Below are 20,730 nucleotides of genomic sequence, written 5' to 3'. Positions count from 1 at the left end.
TAATGTTGTCTTACATATGGTTGCCATTAAGCTAATATTTACCTAACACAACCTAGAGGTTAAAGTCCAAGTTATAAATTAGTTCTATAAATTTTCTCAGCAGGGATTGCTTATTTTAACTTTTTTTTTTTTTCATTAGAAAATGCAAACTTCAGTTCTGGCCTCACACAATTTTCACAGCTGAGTCCAAAATCTGAATAGCACAGCAATACACAACCAGCTACACATTGTGAGCATACATGCAGTGAATGCTGTCAGCTTTTTGTGGAAAACAAATTCAATTTGAACTTTATTTTACTGTACCTTTCTATTCAGATCACTTGCTTTTATTTTACAACCCATGGATACACTCTGTAACAATTTGGGCTATAATATCAAGTGGCTAATAAATATATGTATATATATATATATATACGTGTGTGTGTGTGTGTGTGTGTGTGTGTGTGTGTGTGTGTGTGTGTGTGTGTGTGTGTGTGTGTGTGTGTGTGTGTGTGTGTGTGTGTGTGTGTGTGTGTGTGTGTGTGTGTGTGTGTGTGTGTGTGTGTGTGTATATATGACTATTAAGGTTATGGTGGGTAAAAAAAGTGACTAAAACCCTCCACAGTAAAGCATAAAGCAACTGTAAATATTCCTGTATATTCATTTGCATGTCTTAGACAGGTCTGCAACCCTGTCTTTCACCATTATCACCCAGCAAACAGCACTTCCACTGCAGCAAGGGATTCTGGGAAATGACATGCAAATGAGCACACAGTGCCACTTTTTATCTCATGCTCACATTACATGAGCAACCTTTAGTCAATGCATGCTGCTTTAAACACAGCTTTTAAGCAAGGACTTGGGAGATGCAAAGTCAGTTAACCCACTCACAGACATGTTTCAACCTTGATGGATTATATTATATATATATATATATATTATATATATATATATATATATATATATATATACGCACACATGTATATGTATATAATTTTTTAACAATATATTTTTATATCAAATTACATGCATTTGAGGATAATTAGAATACAATAACGAAATTAAATCCAGATCGTACTACTATATACTTTAATCCTTTGCATTGTGTGCGGAATAACCAAGGTATAGCTTTAAGGGGCAATACCTCTTGGGACCAAAGTAAACTAATGTCTCATATGTTTAAGGGGTTCATCTCGGTGATTAATAAATCTGTTTTGGGGCAGGGACAAAGAGCTTACAATGTACTATATTCATTTATGAAGCACTTTTTTCGGTTATGTCACATGTATTACTGCTTTAGAGTTCTTTATAAATAGAGATATATACATTGATGCATTTTATAAAAAAATTAGATTCCTAGTAATTTTAAATAAAAACAAATGTAAGTCGCAGATTTAGCCATCCTTAACATACGGCCGCCATGGCATAGATTATTTAATTAAATCCGAAATCCAAAATGTGGCTGTTTCATGTCAGTCCCGGATTAGGCTGCGCTTATACTACCGGCGACGTGACCGATGCCGTCGCCATTGCGATAGTTGTAAGTTTTAAGTTTAGACGACGTCGCTGGCTACAAGGCCAGTGATGTCAGAAAAGTGGGAAGGCAGAGGGACGGAGAAGCTCTCTGATTGGCCGCTAGGGGAGACCGTCGCTGAAAAAATCAAATAACAGTGACTACCAGATTTTTGGTAGCTCCGTCGCTTGGTCGCGCCGTCACCTTCGTGTGCACTATAAGCGCTGACGACGACGATGACGACAATGCATTTGTTTTTGACGCGACGTCGCGTCACTGTCACTATAAGCGCAGCCTTTGCTCACATTGTTCACATCGGGTAGCTACCATGTACCGGAGGATTATACAGCTACTTTGTTATTGCGATTACCATGTGGGAGGTTTTACATTGTGTAATTTATTAGTGATCGACACATATTCTGTGAATTGACCAAGCATCTGGCCAGGACCAGATGTCTATGCATTGTGGTTATTTCATGTCAACCTAGCCATCTACCTAGATGGTTTACTGTACAGTTACTCTGTATACTATGATGACCTATGTGGTGATAATTCACCTTATTAGCATCTATCTTTGGTTCTAATTTTGACAGTAATTTACCTGTCCTCTGCAATGAGAATTTGGACATCAGGGTCAGTGGAGAACAAGAGTTTAGGGTACCTTCCTGGTCCCCGTTTTCCCTTGCCTGTTCCTCCAATCCTCAGACTTTTCGTTCCCCAATTACTGTCTGTAGGGATTTGGGTCTAGGATCATTTAACTTAATGGTCCCATTCCCATAGCATCGGATATCGCTACATGGATGTCGCAGATTGGTTTTATTACGCTACAGCCATTTATGCTGTTGTGATTGCTGTACATAGGTATTTATCATACAGCCAAATATAGTGCTGTTTAGTTTAATATATATTTTATTGATCTCATTTTATTGGTCCCCTTAATCTTAATGTATACCCAATTAAAATTGATTTTACAATTACCATTATCCGCACCACTACTGGGACCAGCTGTCCGTGTTATCCCAGCACATCAATTGTCTGACTGGCACAGATAGGGTCCACTTCACACGTTTATTAGTATACAAGCATTGAGTGCATGATACAGGGACTTTCCGGTCGGTGTTCTTCACACCATCTGGACTTTCTTGTGTTCTCCCCAGTAGCATTGCTTTCCCTAGAGTACCTGCTTGCTCATGACCTACAATCACTCTAGGTAGAGCGGGTATCCTTTCGTGTCTGTACAATATGTATACACCCTGTCTGCTGGGAGCTCCATGTGGTGCTGGCTATGGTGACTGCAGAGCAAAGTAGGGACCATCACCCCACTGTCTCTCCTGTCACCCCCTTGACTGAGCGCTTATCTACGGTGGTAAATAAAGCTCCTGCTTGTATGAATAAAGTTCCTGGCGCCCATCATTGCATCTTCAACGCCCAACCTGCACGCTTCCAGCACTCTGGCCAGGTAACAAAGACTGAGCACTGACATTTAATTAGACACTTCATGTAAACTTCTCATGTGCTGGTCAAGGAGGGTCACCCTTATGACAGCCCGACTTCACTAATTGCATTTGCAATTGATTTGATTGATTTACTTCCAACATATTGCACCGTGATAAGTCACACTTCTCCGCATTCACACAACAAATGATAGACCAAGCACTTGCTTGAGGAGGTACCCGGGCGCTATCTCTATGTAGTTTATCTGATGTGCGTCAACCTCTGAATATCTGTGCGGACTTTAGTTCACAAACTGCGATTGCTAGCTTTCAGAGCCTTTGACCCTGCAATAAATTTAACTGGCCAATCAATATTTATTCTGCTCTGTGTAGTCAATCAACCATGCGTTGATTACCCTACCTTGAAGTAAAAGTAATTAGTGGAGCTGTTTGCATTTCAATTCTGTTTTTCTTTATCACACACAGGATCATGTTATACTCTCGGGCTGACAAAAAGGAATACACTCTTTTCCTAAACCCCATCGGACAACGCTATTAATATCCCTAAACCAGGTGTAGCCATCTCCAGTCCTCAAGAGCTGCACACCGGTCTGACTTTCGTAATATCCCTGCTTCAGTACAGGTAGCTCAGTCTTTGACTAAACCACTGATTGAGCCGCCTATGCTGAAGCAGGGATATCCTGAAAACCTGACCTGTTGGTAGCTCTTGATGACTGGAGGTTGCTGCCCCTGCACTAAACCATCCTTCTAAAAACTCATAAATGTTTATTTAATGACAGGAGCACGTACTGTAACTTTCCACGACTGTAGGTCATGCCTACCTTTTTTGACATAATAAATTTCCAACTTGAAGATGAAAATCATAATCATGTAAGTTCTGTTTTAACCCTTTCCCATGCCCGAACCTTTCATTTCTGCCTGTTTAGATCACAACCATTTGTACATAAGTGCACAATAATTATTTGCATTGAAGAATATGCAGGCTGTCCTAGAATGCTAGGTTTTATTGGAGAAAATATTAGCAACACATGAAGGAAAGGGCCACTATACAGAACTGCAAGATCTCAGCTGGGGTACTATGTTTTGTTCTGGAGGACTTTTCTTTAAAAGAATATTGACACAATTAAAGTTATGCAAAGAACAGGAACTAAAATGTTCTGTATGATAAAGCTTATCGTGAAACACCAAATGACCTCAACATGTGCATACTAAAAGACAGGAAGGGTATATGATATCATTTCTCAACTCAAGGAAACGAACTAAGGCTCACACTGTCCATCTTTTTTTCTCCTCTCCCTCTCCACGTGGCGGTTATCTATCGCCCACCTACCTCTACCCATCCCCTTCTGTCTTTCTCTCACTCTTGAATCCTGGCTCTGCTTCTTTTTCTCCTCAGACTCCCCTGTTCTTCTCCTTGGGGACTTCAACTGCCCCTCTCTCCCTTGGGCTTCCAGCCTTCTCTCTAACCTTTTCTTTTGGCCTTCACCAGTGGACTGCAGCCATCACCCACAAGGATGGCCACTACCTAGACCTAGTTTTAAAAAAAAAACTTGTTCCTCTCTAATTTCTCCATTTCCATTTTTCCTCTCTCTGACCATCATCTCATCTTATTTTTTCTCTCTCTCACTTCTCCCCTTCTCCACCTCCATCTAGCCCTTGTTTCTTCAGAGACCTATGTTCTATTAACCTACAAGCTCTTGATTCCACTTTGCGCTCCTCCAGACTCTGATAGCCTGGTCAGGAACTACAACTCTGCTCTATCCTCATCTCTTGATCTACATGCCCCTTTTTCTCTCTGCATTCTCGCTCTTCTAATCTCAGACCCTGACTAAACTCCCCCACACACACTGCGTTCCGGCGCTCGTTCCTCTAAACACCTCTGGAGGAACTCTCACATTCTCGCAGACTTGTAAACACTACAAATGTAACCTATCCCGTTTCCCTCTCCCAGGCTAAACAAACCTCATCCCTCTACTCTGGTACCTTTCCCTCCTCCTTCAAACACGCGACAGTTATACCATTACTCAAAAACAGCCAGCTAGACCCTAGAGAAAATGGAAAAACGAGATGCGCCTGTTTGGACAGACCTGTTATAAGTTGATTAAAATAATTTAAAATAATTTAAAATACAATAGAATGTGACTTGTTTTTACCTTTTACAATGAATGTAATGTAAATCAGTACTGGGGGTGCAGATTATACCCCCTCTATGGGTATCTGTATAGTTGTATCACTCACTTGAGTGAGTAAATGCATAGAGAGTGTCTCTAATGTGAACTAGCAGAGTGTAAACATAAGCTAATTTTATTGTTACTAAATAACTGTTACTTAACCAGTTTTCTAAATAAAAAAGATTTACACAAATGAGCAGAAAAAATAGAATATTTGTATAATTTTGTAATTATTATTATTATATATATTTTATTATTATTATTATTATATTTGTAAAATAGAACATTTGAGGGCTTCCTTGCATGGACAGCTCGCTTCAGGTCCTGTTGCAACATTTCGATGGGGTTTAGGTCCGAACTTTGACTAGGCCATTCTAAAACGCAGAATTTCTTCTTCTGCAGCTATTTTTTTGTAGATCTGCTTGTATGTTTAGGATCATTGTCTTGCTGCATGACACATTTCCGCTTCAGCTCAGACAGATGGATGACATGGAATTCTCCTCTGGAATCTTCTGATACAATGCAGAATTCATGGTTGAGTCAATGATGGCAAGCCTTCCAGGTCCTGAGGCAGCAAAGCAGCCCCAAACCATCACACTCCAACCACCAGTGTTTGTTTTTTTCCAAACATAATGTTTCTCATTAAGGTCCTAAAGCTCTACCTTTTAACTTGTCTGTCCAGATAACATTGAAGGCAGTGGTTTCCTCCTGGTTATCCTTCCATGAACACCATTCTTGTTCAGTCTTTTTCTGATAGTTGAGTCATGAACACTCACATTATCCCAGGGCGAGAGTGGCCTGCAGATCCTTTGATTTTACTCTGGGGTTCTTTGTGACTTCCTTGATGATTTGCCGGTTTGTTCTTGGAAAGGTTTTTGTAGGACGATTGTTCCTGGGTAGAATGAGAGTGGTCTTGAACTTTCTCCATTTTTAGGCTATCTGTCTGAAAGTGGATTGGTGGAGCCCCAAATCCTTACAAATGGGTTTGTAACCCTTTCTAAACCGATGAGCTTTTCTGAGGTCCTCAGAGAGGATTTTTGATCGGGGCATGCTGGTTTTCCACACACCTGTATGGTGAAGACCAAAATCACAAACTTTGTGATTTTTATATTGGGTGGGGCCTCCTAAACTAACCCCTATATATCGACCTAATCATTAACCCCCTGATTCTAATTATCCCCTTTAATTTAGCTGATAATATAGGGCTTTGCTTACTTTTGCACATAAAAATTGAACACACAGATCAAATCCCAGGCGCTAAAAAGAACAGTACGATACTAGTCCCATATAAGTATGAAAATCAGTCCTATTGTCCACGTCAGTGGCTTTAGGATTTCCTCTTCTCCAAGTAGTTTTCTCTATGGATAAAAAAGGAACAGACCATTGCGCAGCACCTTGTGTAATGGGCCCGCTACTCCCCACCAAGTGCCTACTTACAGGATTGAAATAGGTCACAGGCACAATAATGGATGTCTTTCAAACTCCTCCGTACACTTGGATGAATCAATACTCCCAACCAATATCCAGGGTCTCCAACCATGCGGTGTTCACCCAAAATAAATGAAATAAAAAGTACCCAGAGTAGTACTGACTAAAAACATTTATTTACTACAAACATATAAAAAATCACACTCACAATGTGTCTGCTTTTAAAGCACGACACAGAATGTCGTCCATGGCTTGAGACTCCTGAGTGGCATCCGGCAGTTGAGATCAGCGGTACATCCGTTCGCAGTCGCAATTCCTCATGCTGTCCCTCCAGATGAAGTCACTGACGGGCGCCGACCTCCTGATGCCTCCACTCACAGACTTGGTTAGCTCCACCCTACGCGTTTCGTGACGTGCTGCGTCACTTCGTCAGGGGTAATGGAGCTCTGTAGTGGTGCACAGGCTTTTATAGAGCCTGTTTGATTTGACTTACTTAACCCTTTCAGGGTCTTCAATATATAACCCTTATATATTACCGTTGAAAAGGCTGCATGTAGTTCATTTACAGCAAAGTCCCTCCACACTAAAAGTGATTGCACATTGCTACAAATGCTGGTTGGCAGCCTAATACAATAGAATTACAATACATGTACTCACATGGTTTATACCATATAAAACAACCATATATAAAACTATATATTTCGTTTGTACAACGCAGAATGTTATAGAAAAGCTGGACTACTGATGATGTATGCTGGCTATTACAGAGTATGCCTGGTTACCCTTCGAACATACACTGACTCTTAATTACTCATTGTTTGTCTAATTCAGGGGTGCACAAACTTTTGCAGCTGCTTCCCCCCTGTCTGCTGCCCCCGGTACTCGCGCCCCCCCATTACCTCAGTTCCCGGCGTCCAATTACACAGCGGGGTCAAGTAACATCACGTCACGTGATGCTGCGGCGTCATTTGATACCGCGTTGCCATGGCGACAGGCGTCAAATGACGCTGTGGTGTGCCATCATGTCACATGACCCCGCTGCTTCATTTGACGCCACGTTGCCATGGCGATGCTTCAATAGCCGTCTGAATCTCGATAAGTGATAGGTTGCAGAGGCCTCACGCGATCCCCCGGCATTTCATTTAAATGCCATGGGGAAGAGCACGGGGCCTCTGCAACCGCCGCGCCCCCCAGAAAAATCTCCCACCCCCAGTTTGCGCACCCCTGGTCTAATTCGTGCATTATTTAGTTTCAAAAGACATGAAATTGGTTAATATAAACATTATTGAATATTTAAGAAAAGATTGGTTTAGATTCAAGAAGGTTATAATGGAAAAATTATGGAATTTCCGCAATTGTCATTGGAGTTCACAAACTTTTTCTCGCCACTGTATAATACAGGCATACCCCGCTTTAAGTACACTCACTTTAAGTACACTCGCGAGTAAGTACATATCGCCCAATAGGCAAATGGCAGCTCACGCATGCGCCTGTCATCACGTCCTGAACAGCAATACCGGCTCCCTACCTGTACCGAAGCTGTGCGCAAGCGGGGAGACTATAGAGCTTGTTACACATGCGTTATTTACATCAGTTATGCACGTATATAACGACTGAAGTGCAGCACATGCATCGATAAGTGGGAAAAGGGAGTGCTTCACTTTACGTACATTTTCGCTTTACATACATGCTCCGGTCCCATTGCGTACGTTAATGCGGGGTATGCCTGTATAGCATACCAGCTACATGCAGATAAATATCATAAGACAATAAAATATATGGGAAGAGAATGAAGTTATGGATTGAATAGGTGTGGAAAAAAAAGCAATAAATGAAGTGATTGTTGTGATAATAAAATAAAAAATAGAAAATGATATAAAATAATTAATAAAAAAAAATTGTCAAAAAGCTTCATCTATATATTAAAAATGGATTATAAATGTGATGGATATATTGTTTTGAATTGTAATAAAATAAAAAAATATGGAGATTATATTAACAAGGATGTCATTGTAGTAAAGTGCTGGTGTCTACGTTTTCATTCAAACCATGTGGGACCAAACAATATAATTTGAAAATCCAGAAGGTCTCCTTTCTACAAAAGAGTCTGAACCTATCCCCTTTCAAAACAGAGGGTGGATCGCTTTATGTTCCATCATTTTGTTTCCGTCTGCCTTCCTTAATATTTCTCCTATTCTCAAGGAATCTAGTGCATAGTGGGCGGATGGTATGTCCAACATAGTGAAGACCAAAACTACACGCCAACTAATATACCATAAAGATGGTTAAGCAGTGTATGAAGCCCTACATTAAATGACTCTCCATTGGAGAATTCCTTTTCTTTCTTCCAGGAAGGTGCAATCATGCATCTTCCTCTATTGCAATGAAAATTACCAGATGGGTTAGCTCCAAACATGGAAATACGACGCTGTATAGATTTCAATTTTGTCAGTGCCAGAATGTTCTTGCAACTGTTAGCTCTCCTATAGATGATGGGAGCCTTGCTTAGATGATCTCCCAAAATAGGATCACCTGCAAGAATGTTATAATATTTTTATAAAATCGCCTCCACAGCCTTAGAAGATTGGCTACATCTGGTGGAAAAGACTGTTTGATCATTCATAAAACCATTGGCTTTAGAATGTTTTTTGTCTTTTCTATCTTTAGATATTTTTTTAACAGACCACCCCTATATAATTTGGCTGCCCTGTGAAGACTCATCAATGATACTTGATTCATATCCCTTTTGAACAAAATTTTCCCTTAACAGATTGGCTTGACTGCAAAAATCATGATCAGAAGAGCAATTGCGTCTGAGCCAATTAAACTGGCTGTGCGGAATGCTATTGAGCCATCTCCTAAAGTGGTTACTCACTGCATGTATGTACCAATTAGTTGCCACTAGTCTGAATAATTAATTCAGAGTCAACTCGAAGCAATAAGTCAAGAAATACAATTTGTCTAGGGTCCACAGTAGGAGTAAATACTACGCCCAAGGAAGTAGAATTGAAATGGGCAAACAAATCCGTAATATTACCAAAGTTGGTGTCCCAAATAATAAGTACAGTATGTCATCTATGTAAACTGCAATAGTGGACCAGGCCCGCCCCCAGTGGGTTGTTGGTCCATACTTGGCTTTCCTCCCAAAAACACATTTTGATAAAGCGCACAACGAGGCGGGAAACGTGTCAGAGGATTCTTTTGTACTACTTTTTAAACTTTGGCTATTATACCTTAATAAAGAATATTTAATCTTACATCTACCGCCAGCCTCATTTCTGCAACAGCATTGCCCATTCTTTCTTTTCTTCAACTCATATCTTTTACATGTCTTGCATTGAGTGCACAAGGGCCCCCTTTTAATTCTCTTTTTGTATGTTGGGTACCTGCATACTGGGGTGAGATGCTCGAGTTAATGCATTGAACCCATTATGATCACACTTTTTGTAATGGCTTATGACTCTTTTGACTGTCCTTTTCTCTTTCTCTCTCTGTGGGGTTTGTTCCCCACCACGCTGCATGGTTGCTACGGAGAATTGCGATGCATCTCACACTGTGGAGTGTCACCTCTCCATGGTAACCAGGGGTTGTGCTCGGGCCCCGCTGCAGTGGTATCAACATTTAGGCAGTGCGCCGTGTGCAAGTGCGGGGTGTCTCACCGGCACCGTGACGTAATTGGAGTCCGAGTTTGGCGCCGTGGGACAGCTGCGGTGGGGTAGGTGATGGTTTATGTATATGTATTGTATTTTATTTTATGTTGTATAGCCCTCACCTTGACACAGACTGTGTGGTTTCCTTGGCTGGATTAAATATTATTTTTGTATAGTCTGTGTTCCCTGCTGTTCTTCTATTTGTTCATGGAAAGATAGCCAGGAGGAAACCACTGCTCTCTAAAAAGACCAGTGCGTCGTCTGATGTTCGCCAAAGAGCAGATAGATGATCCACAAGACTTCTTGAACACTGTTCTCTGGGCATACAAGTTGAAGGTAGAACATTTTGGCCTCCATGAGAAACATTATGTGTGGCGAAAACCAAACACTACATTCGAACAGAAAAACCTTGTCCCAACCGTCCAGCATGGTGGTGGGAGTGTGAGGGTTTGAGGCTGCTTTTCTGCCTCAGGACCTGGACGGCTTGCCATCATTGACACAACCATGAATTTTGCATTGTATCAGAAGATTCTAGAGGAGAACGTCAGGCCATCCGTCCGGGAGCTGAAGTTGAACCGAAAGTGGGTCATGCAGTAAGACAATGATCCTAAACATGTAAGCAGATCTACAAAAGAATGGCTGCAGAAGAAGAAATTACGCTTTTTGGAATGGCCTAGTAAAAGTTGGGGCCTAAACACCATTGAAATATTGTGGCAACCGGGAGCAAGCTGTCCCCCCCCCCCCCCACCCCCACCATTTTTTAAATGTTTGTTTTAAAGCACAAATCGTGTCTACCTACTTCCCCCCATATTATTTACTGGGTAGGAACTGGAGGGGCCTCTGGAGCTGATGTTTGTTTACAAAATCCTGCAACACTATTAACATTGCATTTCAATAAGCATTATTTGCTCTTGTAATAAGTAATATGTATGTGTTGGTGCAGACTGATTGTTAAATTACTTCTTTCATAGTTTTGTCAGGCTTTTCCTCCTACTAAAGCCTACTCCAAGTGACTATCTTTACATTAACAATTGAGCATTCCATTTGTAGACAAAACGTATTGCTAACCTGGGTTTCTTTTAGTTTTCCTATGTGGCAGAGACCATTGTGTCCCAAGGAGACCAGTTTACTCTGTGTTCATGCATTCTTCAGATGTTATTTTTGGGAGAGTTAAGATGGCATGTAAGGATCTGAACATCTCTATGCACAATATAGTTTAGTACATGTGTACATAAGCTAGAGATGAACATGAGACCAAAGCCACAGTGATGTGGTGCACGTTTTATAGCTGCTGCTTTGCTTTTAGTTTCCACTCGATGTTGTATAATGCTCTTTCCATATACCTCATCGTTGACACACTAACCACATAGAGGACAAGGTTGCTGACCAATGCATCTTACTTAGCCTGTTGTACATTACTACTTTCCAGTCTTCTTACTGTACACAGCAGTCACACAGTGATATTAAATGGGAAGCTCACCCATATTAAACCGGTAATCCTCACCACTATCTAATAATATACTCTGATCTTGGCCACACGACATAGGTCTGTGATTCCCAACCAGGGAAAAATAACAAAAACATACCCTTTTTTCTCCTGTTTGACATCCCGGCTTAGTATGTCTGAATACTGTACGTCTCTTCAAGTTTCTGCTGAATAAATCTCTGCAAAAAAAACATTTGACCAGCCTTCCTATTAACCTCTTTGGTCTTCCCTTCTCACAGTTTCTGAAACTTCAACCAATCACTTTCACAATTACACGTCTATCTCTCTCACTACACCATTTATATCTTCCCCAGAAGAGAATCCCCTTGAACAATGTTTCTTTGGACTTACCTCTTATGATTTTGCACCTTTTTATTGTTTTAAAAAGCTGAACAGTTGTGTTGGGATAAAATCAAGAAGATGGTAACAGAAGAGCAAAATGAGAAGTGCAACCTCATTCTCCGTAACAAGACTTGGAGGTAGATCCAGAGATCTCCGTTCATTCTGGGCTACTAACCTGACGTTCCCTAAATGGGTAACGTCCGTTAGTTTCCCAGGGTTTAATGGGAACCCACAAAGCTAAATATAGGCAAAAACAATGGCCGTTAGTAATCTCATTCGGACAGGCTTAACGTCATATGAAGTTAGCACTGCCTTGTGTTAGCTTCAAATAACTAATGTAACGGTAAATCGCTGCAACAATTACTGTATAACAAAGAAGGGTGGGTAGCTGCGTTAGTCCTTTCTTTCATGTAGTAACAAAGGAAGGAGAGGAAGGTATGATACCTTTTAATGGACCAGCAAGTAGTTGAAATTTTATACGTTTTCAAACCTCTCGGCATCCTTCATCGGGCACGGCATAAATACAGCTTATTTCTGCCATACCTGATGAAGGACCCTGAAGTTAACATCTCGCTAGGTCATTAATGAAGCGCTGTGGGTCTACCCCTTAGTGTACTAAATGTGGAATTTGATGCAGAGATTAATGAGTTTAGAAGAGGGGACTTGAGTGAAGGAAATGATGTGACTTAATCGTAAATGTTTTATTTCAAATAATGAAGGTCATGGGTAGGGAGGATATGAGAGAGTATTTGAATTAGCATGTACAAAATAACCTATGTGGATCAGATCATGCAGAGCCAATACGGTAATTATGGGTTTTTTTGTCGTCTATAAAAGGACCAACCTTTTTCTGTATAAGGTCTGTTTGGGGTGACATTTTGTACAGATGGGGTTCTGCTGTATGCTATTTGTATGGCAACATTAAGAGCTCAGATGGTGCCAGGAGCTGCTCAGTCTGGAAAGAGGTGAGACAAGACAGTGCCAGAAAGAGAGATGAGAAAGGTTTAGAATTTGTGAAGATAAAGTTATTCTGGGGATTTAATTGAGTAGGCTAGAGAGATGGTGCAGGATTATGAGATCATGTGAGGATGCAGAGTTGGAAAATATTTTGTTAATGGTTTATTATGCATACTGTATGATAAATTTATTTATTTATAAAATATTTTACCAGGAAGTAATACATTGAGAGTTACCGCTCGTTTTCAAGTATGTCCTGGGCACAGAGTTAAGACAAATAATACATGGTTATAAATACAGTTACATAAATGAACAGGGTATACATTATATACAAGACATTGCATGCACAGTAATCGCACAAACTTCACAAAGTTGTGTACGATACGGGTTGATAGCCTATATATAAGAAGAGTTCTGCAAAATAGCCTTCATCCGTGAGAACATAAATTCTGAGAGAGACCCTTTCTGATGGGGTAAAATTGTAAACTTTTCTGTACTCCAACTTCCCCACTCTCCTCTTTATCCATCTATGCTTGTGCCAGTATCTACACCCCTCAATAAAAAGCACCCCCACAAATCCACTTTTCACCTCCTCTCTCTCTACTAATCCTTGCTGCTGGGGATATCTCTCCTTAGCTTGGACCCTGCCATATACACACCTGCTCTCACCCACACCTCCCTGCCACATCTTTCCCTGCCAATGGTGGTAACCCATCTAATTTAATACCAACCAACCTTAAAACTCACCTCAAAGAAGCATCCCAATAGCATGCACTCATAGCTTCTGTACCACACCCACTGTCGCTACCTACCAACCATTAGGGCCAGGCAGTGCCATCCACCTGCACTTAGTCTCTCAATTTACCACTTAGATTGTAAGCTCTCTGCGGCAGGGATTTCCTTTCCTATTGTTCAACTTGGCTACGCTTATTGTATTATTATAATTCCCTATAGTTTATTATATTTGTAAAGTGCTGAGTACACTGTTGCGCTATATAAATAAACTTTGTCCAAACAGAGCCAAACAGCTGATACACAGGTAGTATCCTACATCCGCAATTCCTACTGCCCTGATAACATTTCACTGCTATCTAACTGCCCTTGATGGTAACTGTGACCACAGGGGGCTCAGAGCAAGGGGCTTTATATATGGCTAAACTTTAGCTATACATCTATATACTGAGGACAAGCAGCAAGGCTGCACTCTATTGCTCCTCCATCTGCATAGCAATGTGGGCTCAGAGCAAGGGGCTGTATATATGGCTAAACTTTAGCTATACATCTATATACTGAGGACAAGCAGCAAGGCTGCACTCTATTGCTCCTCCATCTGCATAGCAACGTGGCGTTAAACTACAACATACCATATCACTACAGCACAAATTGCTGTGTTAAACTATATCATACAAGCAGCTGACGAGATTTATCATCTGTAGTTCCACATCACTATACTCCTCACCTTGGCCAAGGGGGAGTGTAATTACTTACTTTTACCAACTTAAGCAACTAGACACTGCTACTCTTAGACCGACAATAGGGGTCTATCCTTAAGTAGCGATCCGCTACTACTGGCACAGTCCCAGATATCTGACATATTCATGTCAAGATTATTATTCTTTTTTCTTTGTACACCATTTATTTTAACATTTAAATTGCATAATAAAGATTATTTTTAATCAATACACTAATCATCATTGATAATTGAGTGCTACTTCAACTGAGTTCTTTCTCTTTCGGTTTATAGCATACAAAAGTGTATAAAACCTCCCACGCGTTTCAACCAATGACTGAGTTTTTGCTTTTAAGTCTGCGGTGCTGGGGATCATAAGTCTTACTATCTACTATTAGTACATCTGTATGACCACATTTTCATCCAGGCATTTAATCCTTTGACTCAACCCCATAACTCGGCTGGTGAAATGTCGAAATCTAATGAAAATTGATGTACCTTTTAAAAAGTACGGAATATCTTCAGTTTGCTGTGCCAGAGTCCAATAGATGTGCATTTCCTCCATAGTATACAATTAAAAGAAATACTGTATGTAGTGTTAACCCATTGACTTTGCTTTTTGTCTTACGCGTTGAAATGTATACACTGGGTGATCCAGTAAGCAGATGGGGAATAGAAAGACAGAAAAGGTTTAACAGAGAATGAAATGCACATTGTTCTCCAAAACATTTCAATAGACATTATGCTGGAAGAACATTTTATGAGAACCATTCACTGGCAATGAGGTTCCCAGTAAACATGGCCCTGTTTTCTTGCAGAGCCGAATATTACTTACAGCATATGAAAGCATTGAGTGGCCATAAACATGTTGTATCGGATGACAACATTGGTAACAGTGTTACTCCTTCAAATCCTCACTGCATAGTGTTCCACTGTGGGGTACATCTGGTTTCTGATCTCTGCAATTTATGCATTTGGTTGTTCTTATTTATGAAAACAATGAAAATAAGAAGTGATGCTAACATTGAAATATGGTTGTCTAGTGTGCAGAATACATCATCATCCGTTGTGCAGATAGAAAGCATTGTAGGTTTATATTACACTTTTTAGATACTTTGTTGGCAAATGCATTTCTATACATGTGGGAACCAATGGAAACTAACATGTTCTCATGGATAGAATCACTCCATAAAAATCATATATCTTTTTTTCATTTCTGACTCTAAATGACCCCAGGCATTATTTTCACTGTGCTTTTGAACTAAATTTGAAGTAACAGCTTTTTATTGAAAATTCAACATATTATTATTTGCCAGAACAATTGTATATTTATATCTGGAAAAAAGCCACCTGTCCAGGATGAGTGGAAAATTGGGGAGCTGCAACAGAACGTCTTTGGAAGTAAGCTGTCCATCATCGCTCTGCATCCCGTAGTTGTGACCTCATAATGCTTTGCAGAATGCTATGCAGGGCATTGTGGGACCCCTCTTTGGGAATCAGAATTGTGATTGACAGCTCTGCTTCCGCAGATGTTCTGCAGCAGCCGCGATCTTTCTTCCACTAGACCATGCGGTGTCTTTCTACGAAGGACCGGTCCGGGTACGGGGTATTTTTCCAGCCTTGGGTATAATGAATATGAAAAAGATACACTGTGCAGAATTCTTGAATTATGTTTTTGAGGAAAAGTGATCAAGAATGTATTTTTCATAGGGTAAATGCGAAATTGTTACCCATTTATTTTCTTCTTAAAATGCTGTCTTTTATGTTTAATTACTTTTCATTTTTTTATATACCTAAATAAATCCATTTTTTTTTTCAATGTTTACTTTTTATTCTAAACAAATCCAGCTTGGTTTTATGGGCTCCTAATAATATTTAAATGGAGAATATTATGTAATATTATTATTTTATTCCAATTATAGCTGCAACATTACATGCCCAGCAGGTCAATATGGTATAAATTGTGACGAATACTGCAACTGCCATGATGATAAGTGTGACCCCATCAGTGGAGCTTGCCACATGGGTAAGTCTTTAATACAAAAACGGTATGCTACAATATCATGCTTTATGTTGAGTACTGTACAGCTGCGTACATGGCAGGTGCTGTAAAAATGAAGATCTACTGTAGTGCCGACGAGTATTGTAAAACAAATCTGGGGCAATCACCAACAAGACCCAGGTATATGCTGGGTACATGCTGCAACATTTCAGTGACATTTCTGCAGACAGACTAATGGCCCATAGGATTAACAGCGGGGGTCCCTGGCAGTCTCATTCAAACCGAATGGGACTGCCAGGGACCCCTGCTGTGTTAATCCGATGGGCCATTAGTCTGCAGAAATGTCACTGAAATGTTGCAGCATGTACCCAGCACGTACCCAGCATGTACCTGGGTCTTGTTGGTGATAGCCCCAGATTTTCCAAGGCAAATTTAAGGCAAGTTTTAGAATACTCGTCGGCGCACCTGTACATACTGTAAGTCCGGGATGGAAAAACCTGGTCACACAGGTGCCTAAAAATGAAATCCTGGCGCCTGTGTTGCATTACTGACTAACTTTTCAGTCACCGCCGCAACCGGCAACCGCGCAGCGTTTTCGTCATTAAGCATATGTTATGGTGGGACGAGGGGAAGAATTTCTGTGTGTGTCTGTCAGTCAGTGTGTGTCTGTCACATACACATTCTGACACACAGCCGTGACAGCCACACACCCCTTTCCCGCCTATTTTTTTTTATACAAAACTCTGGAAAACGCTTAGGCCTGAATTTGTTTAAAAATGTCACCCATCCTGTAAGTAAACTCCTTGGGGCAGAGACCTTCCTGCCTATTATTTCAGTTTGTCTTAACATAAATGTACTTTTACGGTCCTACCTCCCACATTGTACTGCACTCTGGAATATGTTGGAGCCATGCAAATAAATAAAATAATATACTTTAGAAGTAGACGTCTTTATAAGCAGTAGTTGAGAATACTTTCTTAGTTTAGTTATTAAATGTAAAGTATGTTGTTATATGTATGTTGTGACCTCAGGGTGGATTGTCCATAACCACCTTCCACTTTTTTGGGGTTCCAGCGTGTCTCTTACACAAGATAACAAGAAGAAAAGGTCTCAGGTACACTTTGATGTTAAAATGGCAGTTGTACTTCTCCATCCGTTCAATGGGTTCAATAAGCGTTTAGGCCCTTATTCAATATGCTGTGAAACTGGCTTCTCGTACTAAAAAAAGAGATCAGATCTAGTTAAATGAATGGGACTAAACCCTTGTCCAACACAGGGAAGAAGCTTCAATGTATACTGAGTAAGGACCAGTGGCGGAACTGCCATATGTGCAGCCGCTTCGACTGCACTTGGCCCACTACCTTTAGGGACCCATCATACACACACTTTAACGCTGTTCTGGCACTCATTTTAACAGTGCTCCAGCATTTCTAATGGCTCCCTTCTCGACACATGTGCTCCCCAGGCCCTACCTGTAGTGCACGGCCTTACCAGGCAGTGCAGGGAGCCCATTCTGATGGTCCAAACATGGTAGTTAATCAGACCCCACTGGAAGTCCGGCCCAACGTCTGCAATCACCGCCTGGGTGGGCTCCCTCCACTGCCGCCACCCCACCCGTTCCACGGGTTCTGTAGGGCCCCACGGGTAGAGGGGCACCTTTTTTTCCCGAACTTGCACCGGGATCAATCAGTGCCTAGTTATGGTAACGACTATAGTTTAATAAGTGCTCATTATGCACAGCGTAACATCAATGAAAAAACGAACCCTATTTAAGATGATAGGAGGTAGAATGACTTCACTATCCAGCCTTTATGAAAGCAGCAATATGCACTACTCACCAATCCCGTCCTTCTCAAATGTTGAACTTAAATTCTGAAGATACTAGTTTTGTCACCATGAAAGGTCAAATGCCATACACTTTTAGCAAATAAAATACTGAAAAAACCCTTAAGTATTAGAGGGGTCCAGCCATGAACCCCTGTAGTGCCCTATAGATGTGCAGTGTACATCATAAGGAGTGGCTCCCTGGGGGGCCCTTATGACTCATGCTGTCTGTTATTGGGGTTTGCTTATCATCTAGGGGGCGTTCGCGATAACTGTAAACTAAATGGAAGGGCGGTTCCCCATCAACTGAAGGAGGATGTGATCGGGAAAGCAGGATCACATTTATACAGAAACGACCACCCTAGTGTTCAACTCGAGGTCTTCTGAGTTACCGTTTTATAGGATGCATGCAATGATTTTATTATTTTAATATGTTGTAGGTTTTCATGTTAATCTTTTATATATGCATTTTATTATGTCCATATGTATTTTTGCATTACCAACCATGTACATAATGTTTTACATTTTTTGTTTAATAGACATTGGAACACTATATATTTCCACTGTGAGTAGGTTTACTGGTTCTGCGCTTCTTAAACCCAGGCTGTGCTGAATAGCTGTGTAATACGGCAGGCATAAGCTCATAGGGGCCCATGTTAAAATGGATGAGAAGTAAAGCGTGACACTGTGTGCTCAATTGCATGTCATAACCCAGAATCCCTGGCTGCAGTGGAAACACTGTATGCTAAGGCTATGGTCCCAGTGCACGCGACGAGGTGCCTGGCGGCGCTCGTTCCCTGCATCCGAGTAATCTGAAGGACTTCAGATCACTCACGACGGGGAAGCGCGGCCATGATGTCATGTAGCTGGTTCGCCCTCATTGGCTGAACCACCGCCGCGACGTGGCAAACGCTCATCCGTCGCGCCAAGGCACAAATCTTGTGTTTTGGCAAAGGCGGTCGCGCATCGCGCTTTCTTCAGGCGCGAGGTGGCAGTGACTGGGGCTGGTCCCATAGAGGGCCTTATTATGTTCTCGCCGCACACGCCAAGTGCGCGCAGCAGCGAGCAGTGGGAACGGAACCTAAGTGATAATGGGGAAAGACAGGGATGCAGACCTATCTGAAACATGCAATTGCACCACAAGTGGTATTTTTAGTTACTCTACACTATAGATTGTATAATACCCCACTTTACTACTAAGTATGAATAGTGGTTTTTATTCCCCCCCAGGGAATCCAGAGTACAGTATTATAAAGAGACATCAGAATACATTTCAATAGATACAGTAAGAGAAATATCATACTGTAACATGAAAAAAAGTGTACAGAAGCAATAGAGCAGATTGGCCACATGGAACCTCCCGTTGACTTGAATAGGATTTTCCATGCGGTAATGCACAATTTACACTGTTGTACATGAATAAGTATGTATTAATTAAATATGTGATGGTGACGATTAGGGCAGAAATGAAGGATTACATTTCCAATTTACAGTGTCCCTTTGTTGACTGGAAAAATTAACAATACTAGTGATGTACCGAGTACCCGGAAATTACCCGGTTCCCGGCTAACACGGAACTTAACCGGACTTGGCAGCGGGGGGCTGGGACCAGCACCAGGTCATAACCGGCGCCGGGTAATTTCAGAGTAGCTGAAAATACTTCAACACTTAAGTGCAACCGTCGACGGAAGGTGAGGAAGACCGGTGAGGAAGGCCGTGGTGACATCTGGGAGCAGCAGCAGACGTTCTGGTGGCGGTGGCAGCAGCAGAAGTCCATGTTCAGTCGGCGGGAGCAGCAGGAATACAGCACACAGATGATGCCGGTGGGAGCCGGGGAACCATGTGACCAGAGCAGGAGTGTTCCTATTGGACAGCCGGCTCCTCCCCGGGGTGTGCTACCCACAAATTTGCTTTACCTAGCCCTTCGGGTAACCGGGTACCCAGTTGGGCAAAATGGTTAATTTTGCCCTGGTACCTGTTACCCGGTTTTCGGAAAATGTAGGACCCGGTACAACACTAAACCATATGTTATTTAAGGAGTAGCACTAGGTTAACGTTGGGTTGTTTGCTTTAGTGCATATAGCCCGTAATGAGCTATTACTGTAGTTTGTTATAGTTATTGTCCCCAGTTGTTCCATGACTAATATAATCTGGGCATACTGTATGGGCATTATATTAAGTGGCTACTATACGATTTCGGATTGTATGTAGATTGTAAGCTCTTCGGAGCAGGGGCTCCTTTTCCTAATGTTACTTTTATGTCTGAATCTCTTATTCCCATTAGGTGTTATATTATTATGTCACGTGTATTACTGCCGTGAATCGATATGTACCGGGATGGCGCTATGTAAATAAAGATATACATCCATTTCAAAAGAGAGACACATTTCAATGTCGTAGTAGCTTTTGAAGAGCATTTTTTTGATCACTTGCTAATTAGTATATCACTGTTCAACTTTCCAGTTAAAGGACTC

At 41.3% G+C, this 20,730-nt stretch overlaps 1 protein-coding gene across 2 annotated transcripts in view; it reads left to right on the top strand.

The window, feature by feature from the left end:
• The window catches only part of SCARF2 (scavenger receptor class F member 2), a 201,916-nt gene that overhangs the window by 110,799 nt on the left and 70,387 nt on the right, over positions 1 to 20,730 (top strand). For both annotated transcript variants that reach the window (XM_075569026.1, XM_075569025.1), the window contains exon 7: positions 16,353 to 16,456. In XM_075569026.1, the coding sequence (XP_075425141.1) occupies positions 16,353 to 16,456 (104 nt within the window). The remainder of the gene's footprint in view (positions 1 to 16,352; positions 16,457 to 20,730) is intronic.

This window comes from Ascaphus truei, chromosome 13 (assembly GCF_040206685.1).
Source record: "Ascaphus truei isolate aAscTru1 chromosome 13, aAscTru1.hap1, whole genome shotgun sequence".
In the NCBI taxonomy this organism is placed as follows: domain Eukaryota; kingdom Metazoa; phylum Chordata; class Amphibia; order Anura; family Ascaphidae; genus Ascaphus; species Ascaphus truei.
This window is presented reverse-complemented; position numbering and strand designations above follow the sequence as displayed.